At 47.0% G+C, this 18,458-nt stretch overlaps 1 protein-coding gene across 1 annotated transcript; it reads left to right on the forward strand.

Moving 5' to 3' along the window:
• The first annotated feature begins 1,773 nt into the window (after nucleotides 1-1,773).
• Nucleotides 1,774-17,536, forward strand: TMEM140 (transmembrane protein 140). Its single transcript, XM_090286809.1, has 2 exons — nucleotides 1,774-2,404; nucleotides 15,676-17,536. The coding sequence occupies exon 2, from the start codon at nucleotides 15,711-15,713 to the stop codon at nucleotides 16,263-16,265; it is 555 nt and encodes a 184-aa protein (XP_090142935.1). The 5' UTR covers nucleotides 1,774-2,404; nucleotides 15,676-15,710; the 3' UTR covers nucleotides 16,266-17,536.
• The last annotated feature ends 922 nt before the right edge of the window (nucleotides 17,537-18,458 follow it).

Raw genomic sequence — 18,458 nt, forward strand, 5'->3', positions numbered from 1 at the left:
AAACTCTACCCTCTGTCTACCTTTGATACATCGTGTTTAAAGGTAGAAAAAAAGAATAAATCAAGAAAAGTCTTTGACGCTGGAAATAGGAGATCCCTCACAGGATACGGGCAAAGGGGGTCCCAGGACGGTGGCAGTGATGTGAGATTCCCGGGGGGCAGCTGTGTGTCAGGCGGCACGGCCCTCAGCCCAGACCGGAGCAACCTTTCTCAGGAAGAGGTCAGAAACTATGCATACAAATTTCTTGAAAAAAAGATTTGATAAAGATTTGAGGTTTGGACTCGTGTTAAATACATTGAAAAGTCAAACAAACAAACAAATTAAGGCGCTTATCTCCAAGGAAGACAAAAAGTCATGCAGGAAAGAAAAAAGAAATCACACTTTTTTACATGGCTCAGGCCCTGTCCGTGGCATTTACATGGTTGCAGTATTGTAGACACTGAGCATTGATTTACGCAAAATTGTAACCAGTTTGGAAGGAGGAGGGAGATAGGACTAACGTGGAGGGAGGAAGAAGAAAGCTAAATCTTCGTCTTCTATAGTTGAGACTCAATGGATTATCTGAAACTTGAAAAATCAAGAAGTACCAATATAAGCACGTTATGTAGAGAATTAAGGTGAATACCTAAAGAATCCGCTAAAACGGGTGGAAGTGCTTGCCCCTGGAGACGCAGGGAGGCAGAGTGTGAGATGGCTTTTTTTCGTAACAAGTTTTGAAGACTGCTTGACTCTTGGAAAACTAATATGCGTAATAACTTGGAATAGTTTTAAAATAGACATTTCTATCTCTTCCGTTTTGTGTCTCTTCACTCAGCAGTATTCTGTTTGCAGAGTAACTAGTTTATATCAATGCCAGAATGTTCATGTTGTCTCTGCCTTGAAGACACAATTATTATGGAGGCTAACCTGGATATTTAGGAATTTTGCTTTTAATCATGACAGCTACCACTTCTATTGAAACCGGAAAAGCCGGTGCTCCTGCTGCCTGTCACCTACCAGACCCAATAAGCCAAGACAGATTGAATCTTTATGGGTGTTTTATTCAGAAGGTCATCGATCTGAGAAGACAGCAGGTTTGTGCCCTAATAGACTCTTAAATTCCAGTATAAAATGGGCCCTTTTATAAGAAGAAGAGTAGGTAAGGGGGTTGGAATTCAGGGAAAAGGTTAATTAGATAAAAGCTGCAGTGTTCTTTCATCTGTCCCCTGGGCAGTGGTCCCTGTGCCCTGGGCTATGATCTTTGTGCCCTGGGCAGTGGTCACCTTGCAGTCCTCCTGCGGCTCAAAGGTGGAACTGCTTATGGTCTCTCCTGGAGTCAGGTGGGTCCTACCTCCAGTTCCTGAAACCATGGCTTTTTACATACATTGATTACTAAGCTCATCAGCTGTTACTGGAAACTAAAATTTTCCATTTGAGCCCCCCATCAGTATGTGCCCAGTACTGGACTAAGCAGGCTCATTAGCTCCCATTTCCACAACAGCCACGCCAGGTATAGGTTTTGCTTTCACTTATCAGATGAGAAACTGTTGCTCAGAGAGGGTAATAATTTGCTGATCTCAGATGCCTTTCTCTTTGGTCGCAACACCTGTTTCTAGGGTTTGAGTTTAAAAGAACTGCAATGGGGGAATATGTAGCAGATTAGTGAACTCATCTGGGGAGAGGGGAAGAGAAACCCTGAAGGATTGAGCCACTTTCTCTGTAGCTGTCTACTGACGTACGCAAGCTTAACCGCAGCTCAGAATTTCCAGTTGGTCATGTGAGCAAAGTAAGCAGTTTTAAACTGTGGCGAGGAGACTCCGTGGTTACAAAAATAAAGCCTCGTTCGCTCATTTTGAAATGAGAGATGTTCCAGCTGCTCCGGATTGCGCCTAAACAACCTCATGAGAATGCAGCGTTCAGAGGGGTCGTTATCCTACAAAGCTGGTTTTTGAAAAGTAGGGAACACCCTGGCCCTGGAGCTTGGACCAAATAAACTGAAAGTTTCTTTCTGAGTAGAATTCTAGGTTGTGTTTACCTTGCAGTTTAAATCACAGGCAGGTTTGGGAGCCTCTTGGCCACCTTTTTGCCCGGCAATGTAGTGTTGTATAATCAAGACGCCTGGTTTTTCAACCGGTTGGCTGGTACGTGATCGGGTGCAGAACAACAATGTTTATAAGCCTGCTTTATCAGAAGTCTCCCCAGCACCAGGAAGAAACGAAAGTGAAATCAGCTGACCGGTGACCTCAGCAATAAATGCTGCAGAGTTCTGAGAGTTCTTTACTTTCACAGTAAGGCACATGCAGGCAGGTCGCACACGGCCTGGGTCTGCCATTCGCTTCTCCACCACCGTGTTTCTGCCACCTGACATCAGCCAGCCAGCGAGAAAGAACAATCAACCGGACCTGAGCTCCTGCTCCTCCTTTCTGTGAGTGTTTCTGTAGATTCTGCATCTTCCTTCTCCAGTAAGTAACCTGCTACACTGTTGCCCAAAGCCAGCCACTCCCTAAGAAGAGTTTGTTTTCTTTGGAGACCTTTGGCATTCCAGCAGTGAGCATGGGAAAATGATCAGTGGTTGGGGTCTGTGACCTTCCTCCCACTGTATCATCTCCACCCAACTCTCTGTCCTCCTTCCCTCCCCTCAGTTCCAAAGTGGTAAGAAGCGTCCAGGGTTAACGGTGGGCAGCAGGGTCTTGCAGAAGGTCTGCATGAACCTCAGTGGCTTGTGAGGTGGCTTGTTCATCACAAATAGACCAAAGCAGATCACCGACTCGCAGTCCTGTACCTCACAGGTAGCTACAGTAACACTGGAGATCCTAAAAATGCTCGCTGTGGACTCAGAGGGTCAGAAAGACCTGTGTTCTTGACTCAGAAAGAATATCAGAGGGGCTAAGAGATTTTCAGTGCAAATGTTATTAGACTTTATTGCTTCTCACACCCCGATAGAAATTCATGACAGGGTATCAGGTGTCGGTGCATATCTATAAAGGTTTTCTTTTTTCTAATACGGGCTGTCGCCCTGATAATTTTCAGTACGCTTCTTCACCTGTCAGAGCAAAGGCTTCTTTGAGAACGGAAGAAAAGTACACGCATATACGTGGCCCCTTCTTTCCTTCTTCCCTCATGACAACTGATGGCATTTGTTAGTCTTTTCTCCCTGTACCCCACCCCTCCTGAAGTCCTGGGTCTCAGGCATGCGTTGATGTGACATCCTCCTCTCAGTTTGCACGTATTCCCCTTTCTCAGCGTTCTTCCCAGCTTACTCCCTGCTTGATCTAATTGCTAAGGTTGTTTTATCACTTCACTTTTTCATAACTAGAACACATAATTTTGGAAATATTTGTAATGCAAAAAGTGGAGAACAATTGCCCATAATGATGCTATCCAGAGATACGAAGGCTGACATTAACGTTTTAGACTATTTCCTTAGCGTCTGTCTTGCAGTCCGTACGGGGCAGAGTGACTTCAGACCTGGTTTTGCTAAGGGCTGCATAGAGTTTCATCATCTCCATATGTCTTAATTTAATTCTGATGCAGGGCATTCAAGTTGCTTTCCATTTTTTTGTCAGAGAAATACCGTGTTGAACCTTCCCTGTATAGGAGTCATTGATCTCATTTCTGATTGCTGCCTTAAGATAAAATTACTTGGCCAAAAGATGTGACTGTTTTTAGGATTTTTAATGCATATTGCCACATTGCTTTCCAGAAAGTTTGTAAGAATTTTCACATCCACTGTTGGGAGTTTTGATGAAGCTCATAGGTTATTTTCTCTGGCGTATCTTTGATTTCATTACCTGAAGTATTAACTTTTTAATGTTAGTTAATGGGATACAGTGATTTCTAATAAATACATATTTGTTCTTTGTCCCCATTTCTGGTATAGAATTCCTAAAAACCTTTGGAATTTCCCAAGTGATAATGCAGACAAAAGTGTCTGGCTTACCCACAGCAAGCCCTTTTAAGCACATTTGAGTAAATGCAGAGACTTCGGGAAAGTCCCTAAGGTTGCCATGGAAAACACACACATGATTAGAAGGTTAGACCTTGGAGCCCCGCCCCCAACCTCTAGGGAGCTGCGAGTGACTGGAGATTGAGACCATCACCAATGGCCAATGATGTGACCAATCATACCTATGGAATGAAACCCTCATAAAAATCCCTGAAGTACAGGCGTCAAGAGCTCCTGGCTGGTGAACGCGTGGAGGTGCTGGGAGGGTGGGAAGCCATTGAGGCACGGAAGCTCTGTTCCCCTTTCGCCCCCTACTTCACCCTAGGCATCTTCTGCATGGGCTGGTCCTGAGTTGTGTCCTTATATAATAAACCAGTAATCTACTAAGTAATCTGTTTTCTGGAGTTCTCTGAGTCACTCAGCAAACTCATCAAACCCAAGGTGGGGGTCATGGGAGCCTCCAAATTAAAGTACAGGGGACGATCTAGACTTGAGCGTAACATCTGAAGTGGAAAATGGTTCTTGTGGAACTGAGTCCATAACTTGTGGGGTCTGCTACTATCGCCAGGTAGGTAGTGTCAGAATTAAGTTAAATTGTGGGACATCCAGAGAATTGCCCCCCGCTTTGGGTGGAGAGGACAGGGAAGGGAAAAGAGTTTTCTACAGTGAACTACTATTTCACATTCCTTCTGTTATGAAATATCTCTTCGTATCCCTTGTCTACTTTGATGGGGGCAAACGTCTTTATCTGTTTGCATGAACATTTTATATATTAGGTATATTAATCATTTCATATTTGTTGCAGATATTTTTCATGCTCATTGACTTTTACTTTTATTTATGTTGTTCTGTTGTATAGAAGTGTACTTTTTAAGTAGTTAAATCCATACAATTTTTCTTTGTGCTTTCAATTTGCTTTTAAGCTCAGAGTGTTCTTTCTCACTCATAAATCACATATTTACCTGTTTCTAGATTTTTTTTTGTCTGTTCACTACATTTTATTATTGGATCCATGTACAATTATTTTGGCATGTGGAGTGAGTGAGGCAAAGACCTAGAATAGTTTTGTTTCCAGTCAACTAATTGCTCCAGCAGTAATTAAAAAAAACAACAACAACCATTCTTCCACTAAATTATAATGCCATTTTTATCATGTATTAACTTCATATATATGGCTTTCTGAGACACTTGCTCTCTCGAGCAGTCTGCCCAGTACTCGTATCATTTGGTTTTATTTAACCCCAATTTCCCCTCCAGTTATTTAGAAATCCACCTGGGAGCTGGAGTCTGCCATTCAGTGACTCTAGCCTGCCATTGGCCTCCAGGTAATACATCTTCAAGTGAATTAATAAATACAGCAAGTGTTTTGGAAGCTTAGTCTTCAGATACATGGATAGTATGTTCTCATTAGCAAGCAAGCTTTTGCAGGGCTTGTACCCCTGGGCTCCCGCTGCCTTGGCTTTCCTCAGCCCTGTCAAATGACAAAACTAGAACAGTTTAGTAACCAGGTTACTCATCGCTTTATTCAAGGGAAAACAATGCATGAGTTGGGGGTACCCAGCGCCTCACAAGCAGCAGAGCGCCTCCCGGAGGTACTGTAGGCAGGAGCGAGCTTCATGGCATTAGAAGAGGTAACACAGAAGGAGCGCAGGATTGGCTGAGAGGTGGGGATTTTCTTACAAGGTCAGAGGACCTGTTTCCTAGGGTCAGGTAAGCGAGCTAAAGCTGGGTGGGAGGACTGTGATTTTGGTGTATGTGAGGTTTCTGTGACGGGTTTCCCATTCACGCAGGCTGGCCTCGGTTTAGGTTTGTGACACGGCCAGGCCACTGGGGCAGTCTCCCCTTTGTGGGTCCTGATAGATGAATTAACTCCATCAGCCCGAACCCAGACCTCAAAGGACTTTGGGAGGTGACCCCCAGGTTCCCAGCGCTTCTGTGGGGACAGATATGTTTTGTCCACTTGGCAGCAGTAGGGAGGCGGGGTACTAACAGCAAAGTCCTGGCACGGCAGAGGATAAGGAGGAACAGCCATCCTGCCCACCACAAAGCCAGTCCGGGGAGTAACCAGGGAAAGGAGCTTTCTGAGGTTCCCCAATGCTGGCATGTGGGATAGAGGGGGGATACTCCTTAGCACCTGCTACTGATGTGTCTGTGATTTTCTCACTTTGAGTTATTTTGCCATGTTTAAAAGTCATGTCACATGCATTAGAAGCTTGCACGTAAGAACCACACAACATTCTCTTTGGGGGTGGGGGTGGAGGTGACCTTCATGAAAAACTTAGCCTTCCTTCCAGCCAACTCTCACAAGGACCTTCTGCAAAACTTAAGGTGGAGATCTCAGTAACAGTCTATTCTTCTTTGCCTTTGTCTCTACTTTTCTTTGACTGATAGGTACAAAGTGCACGAACAGGCGTTGGGCTTCACCACAGGGCTGGTGGGCAGCCTGGTCCTGAATAATACCTGGCGTTGCTTCATGCCTCTCCCACTCGTCTGCCTCTGCACTTTCGGCTCCACCACCTGGGGACCTATCCCCTTATGCTGGATGATGGAGCATGCAGTTAGAAGGACACCCCCAAACCTCTCACCTTGGCCTACAGTGCCCTTGGGGATCTGGGTCCCAACTCACCTGTCCAGCTTCATCTCGTCCCCTCTTCTTAGTCACCAAGTTGCAGCCACTCTAGTCTTCCTCTCCCAATGGCTTGTTATAACCATTGTGTTCTCCTTCCAGAAGGCTCTTCCCTGGGCCCAGCCCAGAGATGGCCTTGCACACCCCTCGGGCCCCAAACCAAATGGCTCCTTCGCAGACAGGCCTTCCCTGACCCCCTGAACTAGACTCCCCACTGCCTCCTGCCAGCTTCTCTCCTCCACTTCATCCTGTTCATTTCCTTCTCAAGCTCTTTCCAAAGTTATAATTATCTTTTTACAAAATATATGTGTTCGGTGTTTGTCTCCCCAACTAGAGTACAAGCCCAATGAAGGCAGGTACCCGATTTGCTCAGGGTATTACTGATTTCCCCGGCCTGTGACTCAGGGAATCATCCAAAATGCGTCACTGATGGAGCCACCAGATGAAATCCTGGATCATCAGTAGAAGGGGGAATGGGAGTCTCCGTCGGGCTTGTAGGAGAGAGGGCTGGGGCAGCAGAACCGGGTTCACAGCCCAAGGGAATCCCTCGTTCCGAGGACCGTTTGTTTTCAACTCTGCTTTGCACCCTGTGAATCTTGGCCTCCCATAAACGTGACTGTGGAGTCCCACCAATAAGGACAAATGAGGATAATTTCAAGATACAGGCATTGTCTAATGTTTTAAGGATTTCTTTTTTTTGGTCCCTCTAAATTCTTTTTTATCTTTGTTGCTAGCTGGATCATGTGCTAGCCAAATGCTAATAAATAACAAACAAGTGAACAAAGAGCAAGTTAACATTAGTGGAATCATTGGAACAGCCTATGTTAGTAGCTTGTTGTATGTGTGTGTGGGCGGGGACCCATGCTGTAGTCTCATGGTGCCATGTTTCAGCTGGTAAAGCTGTTTTTATTTACATGGGAGAATGAAGTCAGTCCACACATCACAGCGTTTCATAAAGAGCTGGTGGAAGGCCTGGCCACTCAGTGCATTCTGGGAAACCCGGGGTGCTCTTCCCCCGAACACATTCGGGAAACTCTGCTGCGGCCCAGTTTTGCAAAAAGAATCCAGGCTCATATTTCTGCCAAAGGAAATAAGACACAGTTGTCTTTCTTCTTGCCTTCTTGCTTTTGTCAGAGCCACACACAGAGCACGAACACACTGCTCCTAAAGAGCCAGAGAGCCCCGAGTCAGAGCTGGTGGCCGCCTCTGACAAGTAAGCAGCGGGCCTTCAACTGAAGCGGGCCACCCCTAATGCCCCCGGCTCGGTGGAAACTCACTGTCCAGCTGTGGTCTCAGGATCGCAGATGAGAGACAATAAGTAACCCAAACACTGTATTTTGTCTGGGAGGAGGAAAGGTGGCTGATCTCTCTAGGGGAGAAGAGCCCTGATCATGCCTTCTAAGGGCCTTTTATTGAGGAGGGTACCAGGGGATACAGAGTCAGGATACACAAGTTATCAATCAATTTCAAATGCTTAACAATCACTGATTACCAATAACAATGTAAGAAACACAGGGAGCATTCTGGGTCACGGCCTGTTAAACAATCTGGCACTATGGGGACATCAGGTGCAAACCTTTATATGCCTTCTGGGTACTTGATGTCACACAAGGCCTATAGCTAACTTCAGAGACGAGAAGAACAGAGCAAGCTTCAAAGCACAATATGCACTCCTTATATCCAGTTCCCACGGGGGCCCCCTGAATGGGCTTTCTGGTCATGTCTGTCACCAGCCTTCCCAGTCTTCTGGTCAAGACTTATAGGCCTCCCAGAGGGGTCTAGCTTATGGCTGGGTTGTAATTCCCAAAACCATGCAGGGTGGTCCCGTACGCTCAACCTGGCCCGGCACCCTGTCAGATTCTATTTTTCTGGCTTTCTTCTGTTCATATTTTCTTCCTGGGCCTCGCTTCTCTCTCTGCTCATGGGACACTCGGGGCCCTTGCTCCTGCCCCAGTTCCCTTCGCTCTCCTGGGATCGCAGACTCCTCAGCCTCTTTCGAGTAGCTGCAGGTACCAGTCTGTTGGCGTGGCTAAAACTGACTCGCTTCAGTTGGACACAGCATGACGAGAGAGGGTGTAGGAACGGGACGCTACATGATATGGCCAAGGTCACGTAACCAGGGAGGGACAGAACAGCCTTAGGATCCCAGGTGGTCGAGCTCTAAGGTGCATGCTCTTTTTTTCATTTTTATTTTTTAAAAATTAATTTTAGAGAGAGAGGAAGGGAGACAGCAAGAGTGAGAAATATCAGTGTGAGAAAGAAACATCAATTGGTTACCTCCGGACAGGGATCAAATGCACAACCTAGGTATGTGCCTTGCCCAGGAGTTGAACCAGAAACCTTTTGCCATAAGGGCAGTGTTCCAGCCAACTGAGCCACGCTGGCCAGGGCTAAGGTCCATGCTCTTAACCACCGTGTTTCTATGTGACAGCTGTGTCCCAGCATCCTCGTCACCAAGCATCAGTGAGATCAGCTGCCTCTGCAGGCTCCTCCAGCGGAGCTCTGTTGAAGAACTCCAACACCATTTTCCTCCCTCTAGGATTTCACCCCTGACTGGCTGTGCGACCCCGGGCTTCACTTGCCTGAGCTTCCCTTTCCTCTCCTTGATAATTTAAGTAGTACTTACTAGGTAACGGTCCATGTGCTGTATTTAACTTACCTCATTGAATTTAATTTTGGTATAACATCTACCAAATAAGTTTTATTCTTCCACCCATTTTACATATGAGAACACTAGGCAGAGAGATGTTAACTAACTAAGGTCATATAGCTTGTAAGTGGCAGAGCTGAGATTTGAACCTAGGACACACAGCTTCAGAGCCTACGCCCAAACCATTACTCCACACTGTCTAATGATAATGGCAGTAATGCTCACCTCAGGAGGCTTATGCTCCGATAGAGGCAGGTTCTTACCCTGGTTATAACGATCCTGCCTGACTTCACCGTGCACTGGTTGCGAGAACTTGGGGAAGTTCCTGTTCCTCACTAAGCTTCAGTTTCTGCTCTGGAAAATGGAGATACTAATAGCAGATCTGCTCCCATAGGGTTGTTGAGAGAACATAAAAAAAGGTAGTACCCACTAAGTGCCTAGCACAGGGCCTGGCACAGAGTAAATGTTCCAGAGATATTGAGGTCTGTTTTTAATTATCTATCAGCCCTCCATCAAACTAGATTTCTTCTTCAACCCCTTCCACTGATCAAAGAGAATTCTCGAACAACATTTTTCCCTCTGTGGTCCCGTACAGCTTTCTCACATCATTAATGAAAAGAAAGGCCAGGAGATGAAACTGTGACTGATAACAATCCAATAACCTTTTTTTTTTTTTATCTTTCAAGTTTCTGTTCTGCAATATTTGCAAAATGTGTGACATCTTGCACACAAACTCTAGCAGGCCATCCTCAAGGCCACAGTGAGACTACTCCGGGGGGTGGCAGGTCACCCTTGACCTCGGCTGTCACCACATCACGTGTCTTTCCTCTCAAATGGTCTCAGTGTTCAACTCTTGAAGCCTCAGGCTTAGATGACATATCAGAGAAAGAGAGGAGAAATTTGTGGAAAACTTACTTTTAGAAAACGGGTAGAATAAAAAGATAAAGAGAGGAGGGCCAGAAGTAGAAGGACCGGGACAGAGAAGCAGATAAAAATTAAATCAATAAACGAAGAGAGGCACTTCGGAGAAGTGCTACGTGCCATTACTGACACTCATTCGGTCGCTTACATGGCATTCCGTAGATATTTATTGAGTGCCTGCTACGTACCAGGTAGTCCTGGGAGTTGGGTGGTATGACAGTGAAAAAAAGATGGATTGTTGACAGAGGAGAGGTAATAGATTGACAGACAGGTAGCCTGCCATAGATACATAAAAACGAGTAACAGACTATAAAGCCTTGTCCTCGTGGGGTTTCCACTCTGTTGGGGGGGGGGACTAAATAACATGGAGTGTTAGATGGCGAAAATGCTGTGAAGAGCAGAAGGGGACATGGGGATTGCCTGGGGGCTGCGGAGGGGCTGTTACAGTTTTAAAATGCTGACCAGGGGTGTCCTGACTGAGAAAGGGACCTTTGGGCAGAGACCCGAGGGAGGCGAGGGAGGGAAGGAGGTGTATAATTAATGGGAGAGCATTCCAGGGAGACAGAAGGACAGGCAGGAGAGCCCTGAGCTTGCCCAAAGCTTTTAGAAAATACTGAGGAAGCCGTTGTAGCAGAAGCTGAGGGCGGGGGGGGGAGAGCAAGAAGCAGAGCAGGAGAGGTCTGAGTGGGGACATAGCAGTAACAGCAGGAGGTGGCCTTGTCCCTAAGGAAGCAAAGCAGGGAAATCTCTAGGACTGTGTAAAAGACAATATGGAGAAATGCATGCTCCTTTTACATTGGTGGGTACCGGACAGCTAATAACACTGACAGCACATAGGGGTGGTACGTGGGGACCAAGGTAGCAATGAGGGGCTCTCTGGTCCGGTGGTTTGGTGCCCCCGTTGTGCCTTCGAGGGGTCAGGAAAAGAAAATTACTCTGACATTTCAAAGGCATGTTACTCTAGATGCATAAGAACAGTGTGCAGAGCTTAGCTTGACCTTTGCTTAAGGAAGCCATAGGCCTGGGACGTGACTAGACGCTCTGACCTGCTCAGTTAGGACTTTGTGATCAGACCCTCCTATGTGGTTACTTTGGGTCACTGTTTGTCAGGCCTGCCACGTCCCCCCCCCACACCCCCCAGCTTGTCAGACTTATAGCATAGCCCCTTTTTCGTTCACAAAGGATAAACTGATGGACAAACATACTCACGGTAGCATAATTTATATTATGAAGTAATGTCATAAAACATAATATATAAAAACTATAAACTGTGAAACTGCTATATACAGACGTTAAAAATATCATTTAGAAAACACTTCTAGTGAGGTAAGGAAATAGGCCATAAAGACGTTTACGAAGGGAGATATAGACATACATAATAACTATGTAAAACCACATTAAGAAGGAAATGTGTTGTTAAAAGTGGTTATTACGACACCGAACTTATAGACGATACTTAGTGTTTTCTCCATAGTTTCACATGTTTCTAGTTATCTACCATCAGCATGTATTTACTTCATCATAAACAGAAAAAGTTCAACTAAAAATGGCGACAATAACTCAGCAGTGTCCCTTCTGCCTGCTGAAGGAAGCGCAGGCTTATCATTAAAAGGAATTAAAAGACTCATTGTGGTGAGAACATGATCATTACAATTGTTAAAAGCCACCCCCCCCCCCCCACACACACACACAAAGAAAACCCAGGGTAGGCTCCCAGGACATCTTAGGACAGCAGAGGGAAAGACTGCCATGGGGTTTTCCAACCAAATGTCTACCGACTGTCACTGCGAAACATTTAGAAGCAGCAGCTAGGATGAGCCTCCAATCTCTCAGTCCACGAGTTCCTGAAGTCTGTCCATATCCTCAATAGGAAGTGCGTAGGAGCCATCTCAGCCCCATGGCATTTTCATTCATTCCAAAAAAACCTCAAAACAAACCAAAAAACAAAACACGAGTTCCTACTTTGTGTCAGACATCATTCTGGGGAGAAAATGGAAAGCAAAACAGATGAAAATTGTTCCTTGGAGAGATCACAGCTGGTGGGAGCGGAGCGTATATTCTATTGTAGCTTTCGGCTAAAGCAGAGCGCGGGCTGAGGTAACCCAGGGAAGCTGGGGGTAAATGAGTAGGATTTAGACAGAAAACAGGTTATGACTTTGGGAGTTGGGCAGACGGGAATGGCGACAGCCCGAGCAGATGCTGGGCTAAGCAAAGCAAGAGTGGAAGACCAAAGGGAGCACAGCCTCACCAGAGAATTTCAAGTTCAAGTTCAAGTTCAAAGTCACTCCAGATGGTGGAAAGTTCCAGGCACCAGGCATCAGAGTTGGGACTGAACTCTCCATGCATAGAAGTGAACAAGACAAGAGGAAACCAAGGCCTTTATCACTTTCTCACATACCTGATCAAGGGCTTCTTGGCCCCACTTTTACTCCTTTTTTCACTCTATTGAAAATCTCCTAAGGGTCAGTTGAGAGAAGAAGAGGAAGTTGAAAACAAAGGCCAGCCCTGCAGTGGAAGGTGGCTGATGCAATCTGCCTGAGAAGTCACGTGAATCTTTTCCAACCAAGCCCTGTATTCAAGTAAAAAATGCTTCATCATGATTTTTTTGAACCCAAATGTACAGGCTTGATATAGGAGAACTAAGAAGGAGCTTTTATACAAAGGCAACTCCCCACCTGTTGGTTTTTGCGCCACGGAGGCAAGTCAAACCGTATTTCCTACAGCTCAATCATAGGGGTTCTGGTCCTAGGAATCCACTTTCCACCCTGAAATACCCAACTCCACGAAAAATGCAGATAGAGGCTTATCCAAACATTTGTTACATATGCAAAACATGTCCCTATTGGGAATATTCCCCCTGCCGGGCCTGAAACTGGTTAAAACTTCTCATTATACCAGTCTAATAAATCAGGGACTAAAGACTCCACTTTCATTTCTGATAAATGTTTTTCTAGCCAGCATCCTAGCTCCAGGAATGTCCCAGCTACCTTCAGCCTCCAAGGACTCTGAAGATAATTGCCTGCAGGAGAGCTCCCAGGGCCTCTGCAGAGAGGGCCCCTCCCTCTTCCATCTCCCAGCTCCCCAGAGGGAGAAGCCGTGGCCAGAGCCGGGGATTCAAGCCCTCACTGTGTGCACAGGTTCATGCTTCTGTCCTAACAGGCATCTGCCTCACCCCAGGCAACATCCCTGGGTCTCTGCCAAAGGAGTCACTGATAAACCTTTACTTCCATTTCCTGCGTGCTCACTCAAACAGAGCCACCTGCCAGAGACTGAATGTCTGTGGCTCCCGCCTCCGCCCCAAATTCACATGTTGAAACCTAGCCCCCAAAGTGATGGCATGAGGGGGTGGGGCCTTTGGGAGGTGACTAGGTCATGAGGATGGAGCCTTCAGGAATGGAACTATGTTCTTGTAAAGACTTCAGGGAGCTCCCTTGCCTCTGTAACCACGTGGGGACACAACGGGAGTCCTCTGTGAACCAGGAAGTGCACCACACCAGACCTTGAATCTGTTGGCACCTTGATGTTGGACGTCCAGCTTCCAGAACTGTGAGGAATAAGTTTCTGTTTTTGTTTTTGTTTTAAATCCGCACCTGAGAGAGAAAGGGGCGAGGAGAGAGAGAGAGAGAGAGAGAGAAACAGAAACAGAAACGTCCACCAATTGCCTTCTGTACACGCCCCGACCAGGGATTAAACCCACGACCTATGTATGTGCCCTGACCAGAAATTGAACCCACAACCCTTCAGTGAATGGAACAATGCTCCAACGGAGCCACACAGCCAGGGCTAAATTCCTGTTCTTTATAAGATGCCCAGTCTCTGGCATTCTGTTATAGCAGCTGCATGGATGGAGACTCCGCCCTGCCCTCCGCCTGGCCCACATCCTGTTGCGTTATACTGTTTTTTTTTGTTTTTTTTTGGGGGGGGGGGTGTTCCATTTGGTCCCTTTCTGTTCCCAAGAAAAGATGTGAGGTGTGGTCAGCCCTAGGGAAGAAGAGGTGTCCATTCCTCCGACAGGGTCCCTTCAGAAGCTGACCTCCAGGGCTGTGTCTCAGGGCCACCCACAGCTACCACTCACTTCACTGCTGGACGCCACCTGGCACTCCGCGTTAAGTGACTGACAGTACCCCCTCTGCATTCTGGCCCCAACACTGGGTGCCTAGGCATTTCAGCATGTAATTGGCTATTTTGTTCCGTGGTGGAAAATGTATAAATGTGTAGTGTACAGACTATTTTTTTTAAATGCCAATTGGGAGAAGTCCTTCTGATTAAAAATGTAGTAAAATGATTCTTCAAAAATGTTGAGAGAGATACTGTATACTACAGTTAACGAGTTTTCTGTAGATCAACTTGGCAGCATGCAATAAAATCACTCGAGTATTAATATTTCTCCCCTTGACGCAATTGCAGTCACAGATCTAGCACTTTCCTTGACTACCAATTATAATGGTGAAAAATGGAAACAATTCGTCCAATGGGTAAATCTGTGCAACCATTGGCCATGTTTTGTTTGTTTTTAAATATTTTATTTATTTACTTTTAGAGAGAAGAAGGGAGGGAGAAAGGGAGAGAAACATCAGTGTGTGGTTGCCTCTTGCACGCCCCCAACTGGGGACCCGGCCTGCGACCCAGGCCTGTGCCCTGACTGGGAATAGAACACTGACCCTTTGGTTCGCAGGCTGGCACTCAATACACTGAGCCACACCAGCCAGGGTCCATTGACCATGTTTTTGAAGAATATTTAATAGCTTTGAAAAGTGTTTACAATATCCAGTGAGAAAAGCATTCTTTTCAGTGGTATGATTATTTAAAAATACACTAAGCACAACATTGGTAGATTAATACTGGTTCTACATATGTGGTGGGGGAAAAGTTTTTTTAATATATATTTTTTCTTTAAAAAAATATTTTCCAACATTTTTTATAATCAACATATATTATTGGTGTTGGGAAAAATTACTGTAGTCATTTTAAAAGTAGGGCTGGGATTTCTTCACCGGGCGGCATCTATCTGTCTTAGCCCAGTAGGGTAAGCTCTGGTGGCCTGGGGGCCCTCAGCCCTGCTCACCATAGAAGGAGCTGCAGAGCTTCTGAGCACACCAGTGCCTGGCCCCAACCCCAGAAGTTCTGGATTGACTGGTTTGTGGCCCAGTGATGGCATTCTTATGGCTCCAAGGGGGTCCCAAGGCTCCCCAGGACCCTCAGCACCTGGCTCTTCCTTCAGGTCCCCAATAGCAGCCTGGTCCCTCACCCTAGGCAAACCCACCCTCAACAGGATCTGAGACACCCCGTCCCAAATGTCTGCAGTGGCTTGTGGTGCCCACGCTTCACATCTGAGGAACCTGAAGGTGCCTGGGACAGCCTGTCCTCCTGACCTCAGCCCAGATAGGTGGCTGATGACTGGGTCCTGGCAATGTGTTGCCTCGGGTTCCTCGGGGGCGGGGGAGTGGGAGAGGTTGGGAGTTAGCCACGGGTTTTTGTGGAATTGCGGGAGAGTGTGAGCTTGTGAAGAAAGTGGAGGGAGAGCAGGACACTCACTGATGTGACTTCCCTCAGGTCCCCAGGAGGGCGGCCCTGCCAAAGCAAAGAGGATGCTCATCTCAAGGCGAAGGCGCAGCGACCAGCTGCTGTTCCTGGGCATCATGAACCTCGCCGTGGCAACCATCGGTCTGCTGTTCTACGCTCTCCTCTGTGAGGCCGGCAACCTCATCGACTTGCCCAACCTGAGACTCGGCTTCTACAACTTCTGCCTGTGGAACGAGACGGCCGGCTCCCTGCACTGCATCGGGTTCCCTGAGCTGGAGGCCCTGGGTGTATCCTTGGCTGGCCTGGCCCTGGCCAGGTTCAGTGTGTACACGGCCCTGGTCTTCACGCTCTTCACCCCCCTGCCTCTCCTGCAGGCCTACTGCAGCAACAGCAAGGGCGAGTGGCGCCTGGCAGTGGGCTTCCTGGTGGTGGCGTCTGTGCTGCTGGCCGGCGGCCTGGGCCTCTTCCTTACCTACATCTGGAAGTGGGTCGACCTGTCCCTCCTGGGGCCTGGGTCTCTGGCTCTGGGCCTTGCCCAGGCCTTACTCATCCTCTTGCTTGCAGCCACAGCTGTGTTCCCTTGGAGGGCAGCGGGCAAGAGCACGCTTGATTGCTGCTAGCCCCGTCGAAGGGCTCATGTAACTCATTGCAAGGGCTCAGTCTGAACGCTGCTCAGAGGCACCAGGGGTTTGTGGGTCGGTGCGCGTCCTCAGCCATGCTCTCTCATAGCTGACGCTGACCTCAAGCGCTAGCAGACAGGCCCCCCTGAGGAGGAGCACCAGGCGTCAGGGAGGCCAGGGCAGCAGGGACAGCTGCACCTGCGGCTTCTTGGTGTAGTGTTGGGTTGCTGTCTTTCAGGACCAACACCATGTAGGTCATTGTCATGAAAATTCTTGCCATAATTAAATGATTTGTGCAAGCCATTCTTACTTAATTCTAAGGATAGTGGGAAGGGGAGGGTTCCTATCACAGGGCCTTACTTCCAGGATGATCTGCCAACGGCCAAACGGAAACCCAGGGAAGGTTTATGGCAACAAATCGGAAACACTGAGAGAGAGCACTTTTGGGTCCTTGGGGCCCTCCCCCTCCCCCATCATACCACTCCCCAAGGCACAGGAGAGACCTGAGGGAGTCACTAAAGACAGCACACATGGACTTCCGGCCAAGACAAAGGCCTAGACAGATGCACTGCATCTCCCTCCACAACTAAGAAGGAAAACAACTACCTCAAAACTAGAGACAACCAGAAGTTCCAGAAAATCAAGCTGCATGGAAGTCCAACAAACAAAGATATAAAGAAGAAATACTCATCCAGACAGGTAGGACGGGTAGAGCCAAGGCGGAGAGGATGCAGGGTGACAACGGCGGTAGCAGCGGGCTGGTGGAAAATGCAGTCACATGTTTTAAAAAAAAGAGTCAGGAGGGACACCTGGGGAACACTCCCAGCACCAGACCCGGCCACGCAGCTCATGGTCCCAGCACCAGGGAAAATAAAGCCTCTTTACTCCTGACTGCAAACCAGTGGAGGCTGAGGTGGAGGCAGAAACTGCCAGTCTCTCAGTAGAGTCCGCTTGTTTAAAAGGCTCCCATGGTACTAGAACGTCTGCAGACCCACCCACTCTGGGAAGACGGCCAGGGCAGCAACTAGAGGGGCGCATACAGAAGTGGGAGAAGAGCCTGGAAAGGGGACGAGTGCTAAACAAGCAGCATTGTTCCCTCTCGGACCCCTCCCCCACATACAGTGCCACAACATGGTGAAACGGGTTGCCTGGTACTGACGAATCCCTAAGGCTCCGCCCCTTACAATGCAGCAGGAGCGACAGCTCTACCTAAGACACAGAGGCAAACACAGGAGCCTGTCAAGGTGAGGAGACAGAGAAGTATGGCACAAAAGAGGGAACAGATCAGGTTCCAGTGGGATAACTAAGCGACAAGGAGATAGCCAACCTAACAAATGAGGAGATAAGACAACCTAACAGACGCAGCGTTCAAAACACTGGTGATAAAGATGCTCACAGGCTTGACAGATATGCTTGATATGACAAATGCATAAGGGAAGAAGTGAAGACTATACTAAGTGAAATGAAGGAAAATCCACACAAAACCAATGGTGAAGGGAAGGAAACCAGGGTTCAAATCAATGATTTAGAACATAAGGAAGAAATAAACAGCCAACTGGTACAGAATGAGGAAACAAGAATTGAAAAAAAAAAAAACGAGAAGCTTAGGAACTTCTGGGACAACTTTAAACATGACAACATCCAAATCATAGGGGCGCCAGAAGGAGAAGAGCAAGAAATTGAAAGCTTATGTGAAAAAAATGAAGGAAGACTTCCCAAACTTGGCGAAGGAAATAGACATACAAGTCCAGGAAGCACAGAGTCCCAAACAAGCTAGACCCAAAGAGGACCACATCAAAACACATCATAATTAAAATGCCAAGGGTTCAAGATAAAGAGAGAATCTTAAAAGCAGCAAGAGAAAAGCACAGAGTTACCTTCAAAGGGGTGTCTATAAGACTATCAGCTGATTTCTCAAAAGAAACTTTGCAGGCAAGAAGGGACTGGCAAGAAGTATTCAATGTGATGAAAAGCAAGGACCTACAACCAAGATCACTCTATCCAGCAAAGCAATCATTTAGAATGGAAGGGCAGATAAAGTGCTTCCCAGACAAGGTAAAACTAAAGGAGTTCATTATCAAGCCATTATTATATGAAATGTTAAAGGGACTTATTTAAGAAAAAGATCAACACTATGAACATTAAAAGGGCAACAGACTATCAACAACTGAATCTAAAAAACAGAAACAAACT

Source organism: Furipterus horrens, unplaced genomic scaffold, assembly GCF_987537825.1.
Source record: "Furipterus horrens unplaced genomic scaffold, mFurHor1.1.pri manual_scaffold_9, whole genome shotgun sequence".
Classification (NCBI taxonomy): Eukaryota; Metazoa; Chordata; class Mammalia; order Chiroptera; family Furipteridae; genus Furipterus; species Furipterus horrens.

Coding starts and splice junctions, on each gene's coding strand:
- TMEM140 (XM_090286809.1), top strand. CDS start 15,711: ATGCTCATCTCAAGGCGAAGGCGCAGCGACCAGCTGCTGTTCCTGGGC.